The sequence below is a fragment of the Aulonocara sp. 'chitande type north' Nkhata Bay genome, linkage group LG18, assembly GCF_057382095.1.
Source record: "Aulonocara sp. 'chitande type north' Nkhata Bay isolate Kocher_YH1m ecotype deep benthic linkage group LG18, A_spYH_male_GT1.1, whole genome shotgun sequence".
In the NCBI taxonomy this organism is placed as follows: Eukaryota; Metazoa; Chordata; class Actinopteri; order Cichliformes; family Cichlidae; genus Aulonocara; species Aulonocara sp. 'chitande type north' Nkhata Bay.
The window spans coordinates 12062026-12080258 of NC_141361.1; the positions used below are offsets into that span (position 1 = coordinate 12062026).

At 42.6% G+C, this 18233-nt stretch overlaps 1 protein-coding gene across 25 annotated transcripts in view; it reads right to left on the reverse strand.

Moving 5' to 3' along the window:
* Positions 1 to 554: 554 nt before the first annotated feature.
* The window catches only part of epb41l3b (erythrocyte membrane protein band 4.1-like 3b), a 60470-nt gene continuing 42791 nt past the window's right edge, over positions 555 to 18233 (reverse strand). For 4 of the 25 annotated variants that reach the window (XM_086273461.1, XM_086273452.1, XM_086273454.1 and 1 more), the window contains 14 exons: positions 17346 to 17930; positions 15943 to 15996; positions 14829 to 14864; positions 14335 to 14400; positions 13472 to 13660; positions 12699 to 12758; positions 11278 to 11982; positions 10422 to 10454; positions 10176 to 10247; positions 8802 to 8885; positions 7658 to 7756; positions 5457 to 5537; positions 4996 to 5111; positions 555 to 1677 (listed from right to left, as the gene is read on the reverse strand). In XM_086273461.1, the coding sequence (XP_086129587.1) occupies positions 5001 to 5111; positions 5457 to 5537; positions 7658 to 7756; positions 8802 to 8885; positions 10176 to 10247; positions 10422 to 10454; positions 11278 to 11982; positions 12699 to 12758; positions 13472 to 13660; positions 14335 to 14400; positions 14829 to 14864; positions 15943 to 15996; positions 17346 to 17930 (2175 nt within the window). In that variant the 3' untranslated portion in view covers positions 555 to 1677; positions 4996 to 5000. The remainder of the gene's footprint in view (positions 1678 to 4995; positions 5112 to 5456; positions 5538 to 7657; positions 7757 to 8801; positions 8886 to 10175; positions 10248 to 10421; positions 10455 to 11277; positions 11983 to 12698; positions 12759 to 13471; positions 13661 to 14334; positions 14401 to 14828; positions 14865 to 15942; positions 15997 to 17345; positions 17931 to 18233) is intronic. The other 21 variants (XM_086273456.1, XM_086273453.1, XM_086273459.1 and 18 more) reach the window with 16 other exon arrangements.

The following is an 18233-nucleotide window of genomic DNA, read 5'->3' on the forward strand; positions in this document are numbered from 1 at the left end:
AAATGCACATTTACTCACACAATAAGAGACGGAGTGAGCGCTCTTACTCTCTATAAATCTTGGGAAATAACCGCACGTACGCAGAGGGGCGGGGCTTCCGCGTATTCACAGTAATTACCTCTGACTGCACAACGCCTGTCTTAATTAGCCCGCGGGCTCTCCTTTTAACAGGTCAATTAAGGGTTTGGAGCATTTGGTTTCATAAATAATAGATGGGCTGCAGCTTACAGCCTCAACCGCCTCCCATCATCATATTTAAACATTAATTTAACTTTAATTATGTCATTTTTAGATAATTTCACCCTGCTTAAGTTTGATTTTACCGCTTAAAGATCGATCCGTTTCTGCCGTGTGCTCAGCCTAATTGATTTTAGCATATTTCCATAAAGTGAAACTTTAAGATTTAATAATTTAATATCAAATTAAAATCAAAGTTACACATAATTTAAAATTAGCACAACTATTCAATCATATTTCCACTATTTTAACTATATTTGGAGATGACAAAAACTGATACTTAAAGAGGCATAAATGAGTGCTGACACAGGTTTCAGTACTGTGGTGGTTTTTATTATTTTAGAAGAGACCAGCAAATTAAAAAAAACAAAACAAAACAAATGCACTTGCCACTTTTGTTGCACCTTTTTGAGGAAAACACAGCTGTACATCAATAATACTCATTTTTTTGGATACATTAGAATGGATAAGAGGGGGGCAACACAGCTGATGTGTTCAGGGTGGGCGAAAGTGGAGGGGGATTATAGATCTCTCTTGGCTTTGAATGTAAATCAGGGGAGAGCTCGCCAGTCTGAACCCTTTGCCTCACAGTCACACAAACCTGGGACTTGTGCTGCAGCTGATCATCTACCCTGGAGAAAAAACAAACCCTCCACAGGCAAATAAAATCCATTTCATGCCCAGAAACCTTTGATTCCTTGACTTTTTTGCCAGGACATAGTCTCTAAAAACCTTGAAGTGGGGGAATCAATGAGAAATGATGAAACACTGATATAAAGGAAAATGCTATTCAAGTAGACATGACAAAAAAAAAAAAATCAACTTTGAAAGATAATTTGCTATTTTCCTAGGAAAGCTTTGATATGTACAGTACGTAGCTGTAGTGATTTCTGTAGTGACATACCTGCTGGATAACCACGGAGCTGTTTGAAGGAATGAGGCGATGCTTGCTTGTAAATAACGTTGGCACTTCTACTGCGAGGTTAAATAGTGTACGCTCTCTAACATATACAGCCTACAGCGATTTTAAGTTTCCGGAGTGATGGCTTTATTTCATAAATAAAACGTTGCTACAATAATTATTCTCAATAATCATAAAAATGCATCAAAGTCATATAAGGCAGTGAAAGCAAAAGGTTTTGCTTGCTGCACACAGGGATTTGGCGTGCAGACGGATTGAGGAACCACTTGGAGAATCACATGGTTTTCTGTATAATCTTGTTTGATAATGCAACGTTGCTTCCTTCTCATGCAAAATGCATTTAGTTGTTTTGCAGATGATGGCTGTGACTAGCGGCGGAGCTGCAGCACTTGGAGAGTAGGAGGCCTTTCTAGTCTTCTGAGAGTCCCGACGTTATATGTGGAGTTCTGGATGCTGGATTCTGGGAGGGTGCAGAGGTTTAAAAAAAAAAAAAAAAAAAAAAGCCCTCAGAGTTATTCCTGTAAGAGGAGAGGAAATAGAAGTCAGTGAATCCTGTAAGCTGAACATTTACTGCCACTGTTCATTCTGCCAAAGAGTGAAAATGAGCCTCACTTCAGCTTAAGGCAGTTAAGTTAAACAGACGCTCAGAGAAAAGTTAGAAAAATGCAAATATACAAGACAGATACACACAGGCTAGTCGGGCAACAGGAAATCCACAAAAGTACCATCCTGACAACGGATTCAACAACTCCTACACGTGTTTAGACCAGGGGTCTCAAACATGTGGCTCTTTTACCCAACCAGCAGCTGCTTGTAGCTTTTAGAAAAAAAAAAAAACCCCAACAACTTCACTTTAGACCCAATTTCCCTGAACTTTAATTACAGTAGCTAGCACAGTTGTATAGCACGGATGTATACACAAAAAAATGATTTATCATTAGTCCCCCCGACTAAGAATTATTATTTTATTTACTGTATTTAAAACTGCCTCCACTTAAACCCAGCTCCACTTTGTTGGTACTTGAAATAAGTAAACAATAACTAAACAACTTCAGTTATTATGGCTCTAAAATATCATAAATGCAACAAATGCTAATGCAATAAGAATGCAAAGTCCAAATACCAAATAATCATAAACATCTGCATAGCAGTCACAAGTGGTAAATATTTGAACTATTTACACCTGTTGGTGATGTTTAATGTTATTTATACTTTATTAGGTTAGGAGACTAGAAAAGTTGAGGTATTTTTTTAGTGACAGCTGGTAAATAAGTTAAAAACAACAAGCGCATCACTAATAGCTCAAAAAGTAGGCCTTATAATATTGCCTTTTTAAGTTATTTTAAAAAGTTAGGTGCTATCATTACTTATATCTTCACTCGTTGATTTATTGGTTAAGGGGAGGGAATATTTAGGAATCATTAAAATCACATAGTAACACTAACAAACTAGTTTATTTTCCCTTAAGAAGAACATGTTTATTGTTTTTACCTGTGGCGCTTCACAGTTTGACAGCTACTAATTTGTTTTGTTTTTTTTAACCACCATAAACCACCAAAAAAAGAAAAGAAAAAAAGAAATCATCATTGTCCTGATGAAGACGCCCGTCTGAGGCATCTCATAACAGTTTTTGTTGCGGGAAGTAAACATGCTTCCAACTGACATTTGTTTCCAGGTTGTGTTGACCGTCACAGGCGATTTGTGTCCATGTCACATTTCACTTTTTCAATCTGTCCTGAGGCTGGGCTGTATATTTTTTTGCTAACGGTCTGTCTGCATGCACGTGGCTTTATTCTATGTGTTTTGGCCTTTCATCCACACAGAAAATGGAGCTTCCCCCCCCCCCAGAAACTCTGTTCTGTGTTTACATGTGGACAAGGAAAACCAGGATTTTGGCTTGCAATGTCAAACTTGTTCACCTTCATCTTCTTTTCCAGTGTCAGACTGTGTCACACTTTATCGCCCTTACTGGTCCCCCTATGGCTACGATTGGCCAACATTTGTATACAGCTAGGCCTTGAGTCACCACCTGTTGATATCAAATCCTTCACACCCACATTAAATGGCATATAAACAGGAAACTATCTCACGCAATTTAAAACAATATAAGTTACATTTTGACTTCATTGTGGACGTGTTCCTAACATGAGAAACAAAAAAGGAAGAAAATGGTGATTTCCAATTTTTCTGGTTGCACCACCACTCTGTGTGTATCTAGCACCCAAGGGAAACAACAACTACCCAAAACACTACAAACATTTATTATCATGTTACCAGAGCTGTTCAAGCACACTCAGATAAGACAGCACACACGCAAACACAGGACTGAGGGCAAGGCTGCAGAAACAAAGTCAAGCATTCCCATCTGGTGAGTCACACAAGCACACACATGCACGCTCGCTCATCCCAAACGCAGCGCCTTGGGACCGTTTCAGTCAGTCAGAGGATAAAGGAACAAGTTTCACTGCCAAAAGGTGAACTAGAGTAAAACTTGACAGCGAGCACTTTCCAGAGACTATAAATGCTTGAGAGAAGGCAACTAGAATGACATGCTGTGCTGCAGTGAAATGCAAAGTTCTTTTATAACAGCTCCACACATGAGAAAATCCTCACAATACCCACAGTGGACAAGTTGAAACACAAATGGCTGTATTTGCAGAGTTTGTTGAAACGCCATAAGGACTGCTGACCTATTTTTCCCTTCGTGCAAAAACAGGGAAGTGCAACTGAAAGCAGAAGTGTGTCACAGTGTGCCCTAGAATCATCTCAGGGATGAACCCCAGGCTCTGGTGTTCATTTCCATGAAAAGCAGGCTGCTGTCTGCTGCAAAATTATTGCGGTTTTCGCCTTTGTGTCACAAACTTTTCATAGAGTTTTTAAAAGAACAATTAGTGAACAACTTTCAAATCAGATTAAATCTGATATTTTATGTCACATGCATATTCAGTAGTTTCAAAAAAGCCCTAAAAATTAATTTCTCCAAATGTAATCTTTTTTGTGACCTGTACAACTGGGTACACAAGGATTTCCTCAGCTAACATATATAATTTCAAATTTACAGAGCGTAGTTGAAAATAGACCAAAGCACATCTGTGTGCACTCAAGATCAGATTTCAGTCCATACGGGCGCGTCTGCAGTCGCAGGCTCGGAGCGGAAGCCGGTTCAGCTGGAATTTAATCGCTCATCCCTGCCTGTGCTCTTTGTGAGCTACCACAATGCAGGCAGAACAATATATGGAAGATCTTTTCACTCAATGTTTCACAACATGCAGGCATAATTTCAAACATTTTTCCACATGTGTGTCTAATAAATAAATAAGAATACACTTCTTATTTAGAAAACTGTAATATTAGCGCAGCAATTTAAACTTACAAAATATCTTTAAAAAAAGGGAGTAAAGACATCTTTAAACACACAGTACATGGCTGTAGCTCTCAAATAAAAGTTCATTGTGTTTCTCTCCAGCAGAGGGAAGTGTTGTAGCCATATTGCACTAGATTGCATGAGACTGCCGGCAGCATTACTGTAAATGTTTTTAAGCCTTGTCATTACGAATTGAGACTGTAATATCCGGCCTGTGTGCACACATGCATCTTCAGTCCTTTTCCCTGCAGAGGGGAATGAAATGACAGCAGCATGATGCATTAGTTGTAAGTACCACAGAAACAGGGCTATCTGCACCAGTGAGAAGAAGTGCTGATGGAAAAGCAGCATGCCTAAGAGAGGAAACCAGCTTGAAAGAACAAACAAGAAAAACAAAGCCCAGTTCAACCAAATTAAAACCAGACTAAACAGGACAGCGCCGGGATCGGGACTTGGGGCCTTGCTGTCTTACCTGGTTCAGTCCTCCCCCTCCTCTGGCGTGATCTCTGTCTCTTTATGTACCACTACTTTGGTCACTGACATGTCAGGGTGCTGTTCTTTAGCCTCCTTTATGGCCTGAGCCAGAGCCTACATACGGGAGTGCAGTGCCAAAAGGGATCACCAGGGGGAGACAGAGAACGGAGAAAGGCAGGGAGGGAGCGGGGATGTTGGATTGTAAGTCAGTATGCCAACAGGGAAGTCATTTTTAGTCACATTTCTTATACGTCCAGAACTTGTTAAGCCATATGATGAGTTAATTTGTTTAAAATGTCACGTTAGCCCATTCCTGTCCTAAATATCCTGACGGTTACTAAGTCACCGCTCAGCACTTGACCTTTTTAATTTACCACACAATCAAATAATCAGCTTTGCAGAAAGAGAAAAATAATGAGTATGGGTAAGCAGAGAAACAGTATGAAAGGACTAAAAGACCTCGTCATGGTCGATGTCTGCGTCTCCGGTGATAACGATCCTTTTCTCGATTCTTGTCTCCGATATGCCTCCTTTCACCGTCTGACCAACAGAAAACACATAAAATAAGATAAGATAAGATAAGATAAGATAACCTTTATTAGTCCCACACGTGGGAAATTTGTTTTGTCACAGCAGGAGTGGACAGTGCAAAAGTTATGAGGCAAAAATTAGAATACAATAAGAATAATAGAGTACACAACTGTACAGAATAGAATAAAATAAAATACTATATACAGTAGAATAAAATAAAATAAATATACAATAGATAAAAATAGAATACAAATACAAATACTATATACAACTGAGTAAAAATACAACGATGACAGAAAGGATTATTGCACTTAGTATTATTGCATATGTATGGATGTGTGTGCTTGATCAGTTAAAGTCTTTATTATGGAGTCTGACAGCAGTGGGGAGGAAAGACCTGCGAAATCTCTCCGTCCCACACCGTGGGTGCCGCAGTCTCCCACTGAAGGAGCTGCTCAGTGCTGTCACAGTCTGCTGCATGGGGTGGGAGATGTTGTCCATCAGGGATGACAGCTTAGCCGCCGTTCTCCTGTCACTCACCACCTCCACTGGGTCCAGAGGGCATCCTAGAACAGAGCTGGCCCTTCGGATCACCCTGTTCAGTCTCTTCCTGTCCCCAGCAGAGATGCTGCCGCCCCAGCAGACCACACCATAAAAGATAGCAGAAGCCACCACAGAGTCATAGAAGGTCTTCAGGAGTGGGCCCTCCACTCCAAACGACCTGAGTCTCCGCAGCAGGTACAGCCTGCTCTGCCCTTTCCTGTAGAGGGCGTCTGAGTTATGAGTCCAGTCCAGTCTATTGTTCAGATGAACACCAAGGTACCTGTAGCTGTCCACAGCCTCAATGTCCATACCTTGGATGTTCAGTGGTTGCAGTGGAGAATGCTTGTGCCTGCGGAAGTCTACCACCAGTTCCTTGGTTTTACTGGCGTTGATCTGGAGGTAGTTCTGCTGGCACCAGTCCACAAAGTCTTGGGTCAGACCTCTGTACTCCTTGTCGTCCCCATCAGTGATGAGGCCGACTATTGCAGAGTCATCAGAGAACTTCTGCAGGAAGCACTGGGTGGAATTGTGGGAGAAGTCTGCAGTGTAGATGGTGAAGAGGAACGGAGCCAGAACCGTTCCCTGTGGGGCCCCCGTACTGCAGACGACCCTGTCCGACACACAGCCCTGAGTCCTCACATACTGTGGTCGGTCGGTGAGGTAGTCCAGGATCCAGGTAGTGAGGTGATGGTCCACTCCAGAGTTCACCAGCTTGTCCTTTAGAACCGAGGGAAGAATGGTGTTGAAGGCACTGGAGAAATCAAAGAACATGATTCTCACAGTGCTTCCAGCGGTCTCCAGGTGAGCGAGGGAACGATGTAGGAGGTGAATGACGGCATCATCCGCTCCAATGCCAGGCTGGTAGGCAAACTGAAGTGGGTCCAGTGATGAGCTTATTAGGCGCCGAAGCTGAGCCAGTCACTGCAATACTCCCGTCAGCTCGTCATAAGAAAGTCTTAATCTAGGTATCTGAACTTGTTTGGCCTTTTTTGTAGCTTAAGCAGCTGATGATAATACTAATGATGATGATAATAATAATAATAATAATACTACTACTACTAATAATAACAATACTAAAAGCACCGATAAAAACAAAACTGTAATAACTCATGAAAATAAAAACCAGGGGATGGATATATGCATCTGTTTTCATCCCCTTGGGCAGGCACACACTTGCGATCACTTGATGAGAACACTTTCCCGGCTTATTCAGCGATTCAGGTTTGAAACTTGCCAGAAAGAAGAGAGACGCTCAGATGTACAACAAGCGTGAAGAGTCTAAAGCATAGGTGTCAAACTCTGGCCAAATTTGGCCCGCAGCCTAATTACATTTGGCCCGCGAAGCCATACCAAATTACTATTAGAGCTGGCCTACTGGTGTTATACAGCTAATATATATATATTGTTTAATATTAAGCTTTGCTTGTTCCATAAGAAAAGATTCATTCTTATATCTGGAGGAAGATTTTTTTTTTTTCAATAAATATTAATGTTAGCCCGCAACTTTGTTCCAGTTTTGAATTTTGGCCCACTGTGTATTTGAGTTTGACACCCCTGGTCTAAAGCAACAACAGATGTGCCCTGACCTTTGTGATGTGTGTGGTTGTCGTGGTGCTGGTGGTCTCTGAGGTTATCGTCTGAGCACTCAGCAACACTCCGGGGTCTGCATCACCGTTAGTCTCAACCTGTTGATACACAAAACACTCTACATGAGCACTGCACATAAAACCATCTAAACACAGCAGCAGTACTACCTTCTTTAAATTCCAATAAATACTGATTAGTGGAAACCTCAAAGCTCAAACTCATTCACGTTTAGTTCTTTTTCAATTACGTTTCAGCCTCAACTAACTCCTGAGAAAATTATCTGGATTGTGCTGCATGCTGCTACATGTTGACTTTTCCCACCATATAGTAGATAACTGTGTGTGTCTGTTGCTGTGCAGGTAGTGTTTTTCAGCCAAGTCTGCAGCTGAAGACAAACAGTGAGACAAACTGCAGGTCAGACGATAACTCTTGGTGGTTTTAAGTGAGCCACACTGTTTGCTATAAACAAACAAACAAACAAACTGAACCAATCACATAACATCCTTGGCAGAGGTAGACATACTTACCCCCCTGCAGTTTTTAAAAGCATGCCTAAGGGATGCGAGTACCCCATTTAACAAACGCTGACTTAATCCATCGCTAATCCATGAAAATTTATAGTTGAGCTTTAAAGCTGCAGTAACTCCAACTGCTGCAGTTCCCATCAGCTCTACAAAGCTTCAAAAATGTGTTTTTATCTCATTTCTTACTGCTCAGACTTTCCAGTAACTTCAGTGTTTTGACTCACTCTCACTGGTCGTCTGCTGTCACAGCAGGCAGTTGCTGTACCTTTTTTCTTTTTGCGTTTCTGATAACTGTTCTCCATTAAATGCTGGCTGCTCACCAAGCAGATTATAGTCAGAAGCTAGCAGCTGAACACAATGCAGCTTTAAGCTTCAAAACAAACATTTCTCACAAGAGGTAGTGGGGAGCAAAATGGCGCTAAAAGTCGGGTTAATATTTGACCTCCCAGGCAAATGCAAACACTGCACTCAGTGAACGAGTGCTGCTCTGCAACATGATTGTCAGTTCACCTCAAATCCTGCTGTTGCTACTGCTAAATTTCTTATACCAACTCGTACACTATTCCTCCATCACTGCCATCCAATAACTACGACAGTCACACATTGTGGTCACATGTACCTCTGCAGCTTCATAGGTGATCGTTTTTGTCTCAGTGTGGATCACGGGCATGTCTTTGGTAGCCACTGCGGTAATGTCGGGACTCTGTTTGACAAATACACAAAACAGGGACAAATAAATGCCTGCAGGGGAAGACCAGCATTATGAAAAGCACCCTACCTGAGTCAGATGTTATGCCTGAAATCAAATGCTACAGGTGTTCACTGTTAACTGTGTGCTTCTGTTCTTAAAATAAGTAAATCACATTGACTAAAATAATGCTAATAAGCTAAGCCAAGGATGGTCACCGAGTGCCTCAGATCTCTAAAAGAGCATGCAGTCATGTGTTAGTCCCTCATCCAGTGCAGGGGAGGACACTGAAGAACGGGAATCACAAGTTTTCTATCAAGTGTGTGCACCACATCAATTAAAAGGTCAGCTGATCTGCACAGCAACAAACTGCGGAGTTAGGAGCTTGAGAAATAAATCCATGCGTTTGGCAGAGCTAGATCGATTACTAGTGGTGGGCCGTGATGCGGGGGGAGATGGTGAGTCTGTAATAATGAGGCTGAGGCGTCTGAAGCTTATGCAATGTTACCTCCAACCGAGGCACAGCAGAAGGCGAATTGGAAGCTGGTGTGTGTGACCTAAGGAGTTCAGATAGAGTCCCTTTGTGTGGGCTTGTCTGGCCTCGCACCTCAGTTTCTTTTTCCAGTGCTTTGCCCTCTACAATTTCTTCTGATGCCATCATATCTCCTCTCCCTTCTGACTCATTTTCTTCCATTTTTTGCAAATTCACTTCTTTATTGTCATACTTGTGAGGTACTCCCTTCTTTACAGCCAAGGGTTTAACCTCTGCTTCCTCCGTTTCATCTTCTGGGCTTTCCATCTTAACATGGTAATATTTCTCTTTTTCAAACGGCAAACGGTTTGACATCTCTGAAAGTTTCTTTGAGTCATCCTCTGTACACTCAGGGGCCACTGGAAAACATTCCACCACCTCTTCATCCACCTCCATACCATCTTCTGTCTTTACGGGGAATTCTTCTTTGAAAAATTGTACCTCATCAGAGAACTGAACCCTGTTCTTCACTTCTGTGTGCTTCTTCTCCCCTGCATGTTTAAAAGCTGCAAACTTCTTTTCTAAAGACTCCAAAAACCTCTTATTTTTTTCTTCATCGGGTTCCTCCTCTGTTAAAGGCAGCTCTCCTTGCTTTCCATAACCACTAATATAATCAGGAAGAGTAAATCTGAACCCATCATTGCCATTTTTTAACATCGGTGCCTCCACCTCTACATCTGTTAAGCTTAGCTCCCCAGCATTTTCATGGCTTGTGGCTCTGCTGTAGGGTGCGATTGCTCGGCCTGTACAGCCTCTGTGGTCTGGATATTTACCGATGGCCCTGCAGACTTGGCTGGGAGTGCCTCCGTCTCTATCACCGGTTTCTCCTCCTGACCAGCTGGTGCCTGTGAATGATAATTATATCATTAGATAATGTCAAAATTCAAACACACAGGGCAAATTCAAACCTGTAAAGGGAACAACTGTTAGTTATGAGCACGTGTACAACCAGTACAACAATTACATACAACCTGTGTTCCAATACTTATTTACTGTAAGGGCCAGAGAGCAGTGGTCACCTTTTGAGAGGAGGAAACACACTCCAACGTAGACTAATGGGACAGGAAGATGGATGGACACAAGAACAGAGAGAGAGAGGTGAAGAGGGAACAGTCAAAAGTCACAGTCTGGATTTAAAGAGCCAAAGGAGAGAGCATGGAAAAGGAAAAAAGGGACTGAAAAGTAAATAATGTAATGATTGTATGGAATACCATTATGTAACTTATTAAATGTGCTGACTTATGACAAATCCTAAATCCTTTAAACAAAAATCCGGTTTTAGAATCACTAAATCCACTAGGAGCAAATTTCCACTAATCTGCTTTTCAAAACTGCTCCATAAGAACAGTGAAATCTCTTCTCGGGTAGATCCATACAATTCCCCCCCCCCCGACCTGTTTATGAGGCAGAGGGGATTTTGGAGGATGAAAGCTGCAGCAGTGGCACCGAGCCAGGGCTATGAAGTCACCGCTTTCAGGGAACTGATAACGGAACCGAAAGAAAGAAATGGTGTCGCTTAGCAGAGCTGTAGAAACAGACAGAGACCCAATTTCTTCCTTTATCAGCTGCGGGAGTTAGCTGCTACTGTAAGGCAAGCTGTTAGCTGTCAACAAAACTCAAAAACAAACCCAAAGCAGCTGCACTGAAAAAGAAGCAGCGGGCCCGACTGCAAAAGAAACCAGCGGTTTGGCAAGAATGCGTGTAAACGCTAGGTGTTAAGGGACTGTTAGCCATGCACGGGGCTTGAGTTATTAGACCGGTTTGGTCGCTGCTGGAGTGAAGGCAGTAAATGGGGCTAGGCAGCGGGTGGTGGTGGTGGAGATATGAGGGGAGGCAGCCAAAACTGAATAGTTACTTTTAGTTTTCATACAGTACCACAACTAAAGATGTAGTTGAAGATTCAGAAACTGTAATCTGAGTCAGGCTGGACTTTGACTGCTCAGACTGGACTTCTTTGAAAGTGAAGATTTCTGCTCTCTCCTGTAGTCCATCAGAAGTCTTCATATCTTTTACTTCCTTTGTTGACATACTGATGAACTCTGGAGTCTCCGTCTTCACCTCCTCAGAGATCCATGATGCCATAGCCTTCTTAGGCGAGTCAATGCCTTTAATCTGAGTCATGCTGTCTGTTTTTATCTCCACCTTCGGACTCAGCATCTTGGCGGCTGTAGTTTGAGCTTCTGTAACAACTGAAGTGTCTGCTCTGGGGATTTCTTCCTCTTTAGAAGCCATCCGCATTACATGCTCATCAGCTTTAAACTCTCCAGGGACAGCACTTTTCTCTTTGCCCTCAGTGTCTGATTTATCCTCGGCGTCCTTCAGGATAATTAGCGTCCCTTTCTTGTCGCTGATGGCTTGGGACACTTCTTGTCTCATAGCTCCGGGGCTGACCTTCACCACCAACCTCTCTGACACCTCGTCCTGGGACTCAGGGGTTTTCTCCTCCACCTCCCTCAGGGTCCCGTCCATAAAGACGTCGTCGTCCATAGTGGTTGACAGACTAATCCCATGAGGCCCAGAGGAGGTGGGCCCATCAGCTGTCATACTATCCACCACATATTTCACCAGATAACTTGCTGCCTGGGGAGACACTTGGCTTATTGGACATGGATCGTTCAAGTTAGTAGACAGAGGACATGACAAAGCCAATACACAGCAGAAATAAAGAACGCACAAGGAGAAAACACACACACACACCTTTTGCTAAACAAACTTAACATAACATTTTACATATTTCAGTACATTTAAAGACTGGGCAGTCCTAAACACTGGCCATAGGTTTAATTTGAGATTTCTTCTGTTGTTTTTCTGTGATTTGCTAACCAACTTTTGTGGATGTGGTCAAGTCAATTTAAATTCTTACAACAGTTTAATGGTTTGTTCAACTACAATCAAATCTGGAAAAAACATGCATTTGCACCACAACGGCGTCCTACTCTCAACGACCACAGGCAATTTGCAGCTCTTAGTAATCACACTTCAATTTCTCCAAGAGCTGCAAGTTCTAGTGTCCCTCCGCAGAGACAGAGGTACTGTCACTATAAGAACTAATGAGTCTTTAGTGGTTTCTAAACTTGAAAAGACAAAAAGGACGTTTTAAAAGCTTTCAAACAGCGGCCAAAGAAAGCTTAGAGAGTGTTGAGGGGGAAAAAAAAAAAAGCAGAAATTGACAGAAACACTGTTCTTTCAAAGAACCACAAGCTACAAGTAACTCCACATAGATAAAGGTAAAAACAAACAAACAAAAACAACAAGTCTCACACATGTTCAATATTAACTCAGTGGAAGCAGCTTACCTCAGTGATTTTAGGTTCCACCTCTTTTGTCTCATCTGCTGCTGGCTCATCTTCTTTAGTCTGCAGAGGGAACAAAACATAAATAGACATTTAAAGAAAGTCACATATATTCAAGAAAAATACAAGAACGGGCAGAACCAGTGGAACCGCATGTTCCATTGTGGCAACTCTGGATCCTAAAGCTCCTTCACCTTCTTGCCTTTTAGTCAGACACACTGGTTGTCAGTGACTCGTCTTCAGACTTTAATTAGTGCCGCTCATTTGTCCTGTGCAAGTCCATCAGATAATTTTACACATCACAAGTAAAGGAGAAACTCTGATAAAAATGCACATGTCACTGAGCACAACAATCACACCACTGATTAATGACTTCATCATCCATTACCGAGACAAATTAATATGATAATCAGTTACCGAAGACATGAGCTGACAAGAGGGAAAGAGAAACACACTCACTGAAATTAACTTTATTCAGCTCTGAATAACTTTACAGATAATTCTCCTCTGTCAAGGTGCCCATCGTCTCCTTTCATATGCACTAAAACCATTTGGGATGCAAAATGTGTGACCACACTTGCACCGTTTGAGAAAAAATAAAAATCTAGGCTCATTATGAATATTAAATTTACTGCTTTATGAGTCAATGTGCACTAAATCCTGAACTGACTACTTTTTTTTTTTTAAAGCAAAAAAAACCAAAGGAAATCTCCTTGGTGATGTCATGCTCTACACACACATGCCATCATTCAGTCTGCTGTGGTGCTGCAGCTTACATCCAGCTCCAGCGGCTCTATCATTGGTGCCTCATCCGATCTAGGTGAGCGCATAGGGGACGAGGAGAGTCTCTTCTCCCACTCTGTCAGACCGGGCGTGGCGATGCTTCCGTCGGTCTCCAGGAAGGAACGCTTCAATTCGCTGATGTTGGTTTGGTGCTTGACGACCTCCGCCGGAGGCTCTGTGTCCTAAAGTGGCCGATCAACCGTGATACAATGATGAGGGCAGGAGCAGCGCGGAGGGAACGACGGCCATGCTTCATGTACGCAATGGTAGCTTGCATTTCCAAAGAATTACCAAAAATACGCGGACAGCATAAAATGCAGCTCGGAAAAGATCTGCGACGTAAACTTCCGCAGACCTAAATCAGTTGCATTATTTGCTTCCTCGGCTCTTCATACTTATTGTTCACAGGCCTGTTTAGGACTTTGTCCAGGCTACCTGTGCAGCAGCTAGCACAAAACGCAAAACAAAAGCAAAAAAAGGTACACCCACATGGCAGCTGTTAAGAAAGTAGCAGCTTGTACTGAAATGCTAAAGAAGCATTTAAGACTAGCTTAATTTTCTGGGGCGGGGGGGACTGGTTTCATGCAGAGATTTACAGATTTAGTTTCATAGGTTTAGTTAAGAAGAACACTCCCAAATCTCATTCAAGGTTAATAATGACCTATTTCAACTTAGCCTGTTTTGTCATAAGAATGCATTTGGATGCTCACAGCAAGTCTAAACCCCCAAAATCTCAAATACTAGCAGCCACTCATCAGTTAGACACATCTGTTACCACTTCGATTACCAGTTAGGTTTCCTCTTACCAAAGTAACCTGCATGCACATTTCAGTCATGCATTTTTTTTCTTACCAACCTCTAGCATCAGATTACTATGTCTGATAAAAACGTTTTCCCCTTTTACTCGTCTTATGAAACTATACTGCAAAGACAAGAAAGGGGGAGAGGAACTGTAAATAAGGGAATTAGATGCTTTATTAAAATCAAAATAGTTTTAGGAGAAACTGGGAGCCTCGGTTTGTACAGTATGACTGACAAATGAGGGTAAGCTTCAACGCACTGAAAAGTTACAGGTTATGAAGAACCTTGAAAACTGAAATCTGAGTCCTGGGTGTAGCAACAGCAGGAAATTAAACATAACCACGACTCCACAAAAAAGCAGCAGAAGTCTGCGCAGTGGATTTAAGCAAGAGTCTGATGTAAGGTATGATAGTGAGCAGCAGCAGCAGCAACAGGCAAGCGAAGGCAGATGGATTGAACAAAATGACTGATGGCTGATTTGTGAGCGGCTCAGTGCATCTGATGTCGGTGTGATGCACTGAGCAGGGCTGCGAAGCAAGCCCGGTGTACCTGCGTCCGCATCTCAGAGTCCTCATCTGCTTCAGACTGGCAGCAAGTAAGGAGGAAAGCATAGAGACAGTGAGACAAGACAGTAATGCGCTATTAAAGAAGAGACGCAGATGGAAAAAAACAGGTGAAGGGAAAGAGAAAGCGAGCAACAAGGACAAGCAAGCAGAGGTAAGAGAGGGAAGGAACGGGTAAAGATAATGAACAGAAACTGACAGTTAGCTAATCCCCGGCTCTGAACAACTACAGTCCACGACAAAATATGTAACAAGGAACTGCAGCCATGTCCACCTTTGGATCTTTCCACAGGTTTAAAAGGACTGACAGCAAGTTTTATCAGGCAGCTGATTTCATTTCAACTTTCCAAATCAAAAAGTGGAAGAAACTGAATAAACAGTGACTTTCTCTGCTCTATACTACACAGCTATTGAGCTTATTCTTAAATCAATGAACAAGTATTACCAACATCCACAAACCAAGTGGACGTTGACTTGTGTGATGAGTTTTTCTTTAAAAAGCTCTCTTTTCTGACTTTAAGTGTAACCACCAGTATTTAGCCATTAGCTTCTAGCAACAGCTATTTCTGATGCTGCCAGACTTCAGAAGCGATTAGATAGAAACATCCAAATTAGTTTGGGATGGTTATGTCTCCCCCTTTATGGCCAAAATGAGCGTATTACAGGAGCTTAAGCTAACAGAATCTGGCAATATTTTTCACTTCAGATGATGAAATCAGACAGACACAAGAAGCCTGTCTGAAATCCTCTTCGTTTAAAAAACGCTTTTGTTTATAGGTATTACAAATTAAAGTCTATCATCAACAGACACTGCAACAGGTGCAGGGCTTAGCCAACAGTCAGTATTAATGGAGTCTGTAGAAAAGACTGATAAAGAGATAAAAGTGCAGATACTGTGACATGCATTTTAATACATAAAAAAGGGAAGGAACTAAAATGGCATAACAAGATCCAGAGCACGACATACACGACTTTTGCATTTTCGCAAAAAACGTTTCAGTGGTTACCAGACCTATAATTCACCGGCACTTCCTTGCTTTTCCTTTTTATTCTGTATTTCCTGCATGCCTTAATTATGATGGTTTTCTTTGTGTACAAACCTCTGTAGCGGTCATCTCTCCATCAAAGGCAAAATCAGTTTGTTCGCTGTCAGTCTGCATTCACAGACACACCCAAACGGGTCCAAGTCGAAAGCAAGAAAAACAAGAACAACCAAACTTGTGAACTTTTGACTATTTGCATTTATGCTCTACAGAAATTCTTCATAGCCACAATAATGGGGAAGATGGAAATGCATTGGCTGTTTGCACTGTCAGCTACAGATTATTAGACAATACTGCAGATACGTTCTGCAAAAGAACAACCACAAAACAAACAGTTAAAAAGCAAATGAAAAATAAGCAGAAGCAAAACAGACTCAGAGGAAGATGAAACCTTCGGTCAGTCACTTTGACATTTCAGGGTAACATTTGATATATATTTTTTAAATCAATAATACAAATTTGTGATTACGAGAGGCTACATCCTGGTTTATGTCAATCACTCCACGTGGATATGACATTTGCTGTGTAGTCACTGTACAAACACAAAACACTTGACAGTAAAAATTTGTTGCCGAACAGTAACCTGACTTTCAGGCCCTCCCCCTCCTCTCACGTCATGCATGCTGGGGTGATTAGGATGCATTTATCGGTCACCGTCTCTCTGCATCACAGCGTGTATTACACTACACTCATAATTGGTGACTGCAAAGAGTGCTGCTTGAGGGAAAGGTAGCACATCTTTGCACTCCACATGGCAAGCCTCTTCACCGAAACACTCGGTGCCCTTTTCAGCTGATGTTCTGTTTGAATGATTCATTTTAATTAGTGCTGCTCTTCTGGACGCAATGCAGAGAGACTGAGTGCAGATATATATGGATGTGTTCCCATGCAGCTGGTATGGATAACGGTTTAATCTATAAAAGCCCTGAATGTACATGATAACACTGAGATGGGTTAGCCACAAAAGCCGTGTTTTTCTTTGTGGGGTTTGGTGAAGGATTAGTGACTAAATGAAGACAGGTGACTTCTTCTGATACTCATAATCTGTAAACACAATGTGCTCATTCAGATAGTGAAATAGTCACATGATGAACTGTTTTTTTCTTCAGTGAGAGTTCATGGTAACGTGTCACTGAAGCAGCTCAGAAGCTCTTAATGTCCCTGACTATTTGTGTCTAACCCTCTCTTTAAACATACATCAAATATGAGATGGTGAGACTTGCAAGTTCATCTCCGTGTACTCGTGATGCTGATGAGGATGTAGTCTACAGGATGAATGTGACTGGGCAGAGATGAGGTTCTGAAAGTAGGAGACTGACAGACACTGGGACAGACAGTCTCCAGGTCGGCTCTGAACTGGTGAAACGGCAGAGGACACGGTAAGGGGTTAACCGATATCATGGACTGTCATTCTAAGCCAGGGGCGGGTACTGGAACATACAGGCGTCCGCAAAACACACCTCCTCTTCCTCTGAACTGTCATGGTCATGGTAACTCTGGGCTAGGGAGGCGGTCAGGGAGGCTGCCTTGGGCTCCAGGTAGCAGAGGCACAGCGCCAGCGGGAAGGAGAGGGTGAGGGCATAGGGCACAGAGAAGGAAGTGGAAAGCAGGAAGAAGAAAATGAAAAGGAAGCAGGGGATGAGTGAAGGTGACTTAATGGGGAGGAAGTTCTGCGCACACTCAGGAAGGAAGCGCATCTCTGACAGGTCAGGGAATGTGATGTAGCCATCCTCATCTAGGATGGACGACAGGTCGGGCAGGTGCAGGGAGAAGGAGAAGAGCGTGCCGCCCCGGCTCTTGCCCTGCTCCAGCCTCTGCTTGCGGGCTGACAAAAGCAGAGCCTGCTCCTCCAGCAGGGCGGCTTTATGGTCGGCGCGGGCTTGCCGGCGGCGGCACCCGGTACTGCTCTTGACTGGACTGACTGATGAAGCCCGCTTGCGGGCGTTCTCCCTGTGCCTGCGCCGTACTTTAGTTGATGAAATGGGGGATGAAGGGAGCGAGAGCTCAGAACGGAGGGGGTCAGATGAGAATGCATGAGGGGTGCACTGACGGAGGGAAATGACAATGAAGAGATGGCCGTGTGTGTGTAGGGGAAAGGAAGGGGGCGAATAAGCATGAGCACACACACGAGTATAGTGTGAGGGTCAAAGGAAAAACAAGAAAAGAAAAGCTAATTAGTAAAGCGCACAGAAAATGAGAAAAAGCATTTAGGCCTTGTCTACTGCAGAGGGTTAAGCTGATAGCAAGTGGGAAATTCTCATCAGCCAAGAAGAAGTCTATTAAGAAAGAAAGCAAAATTAAAATCTCAGAAAGGGCTTAAAACATAATAACTGCAGCTTCTAAGAAAC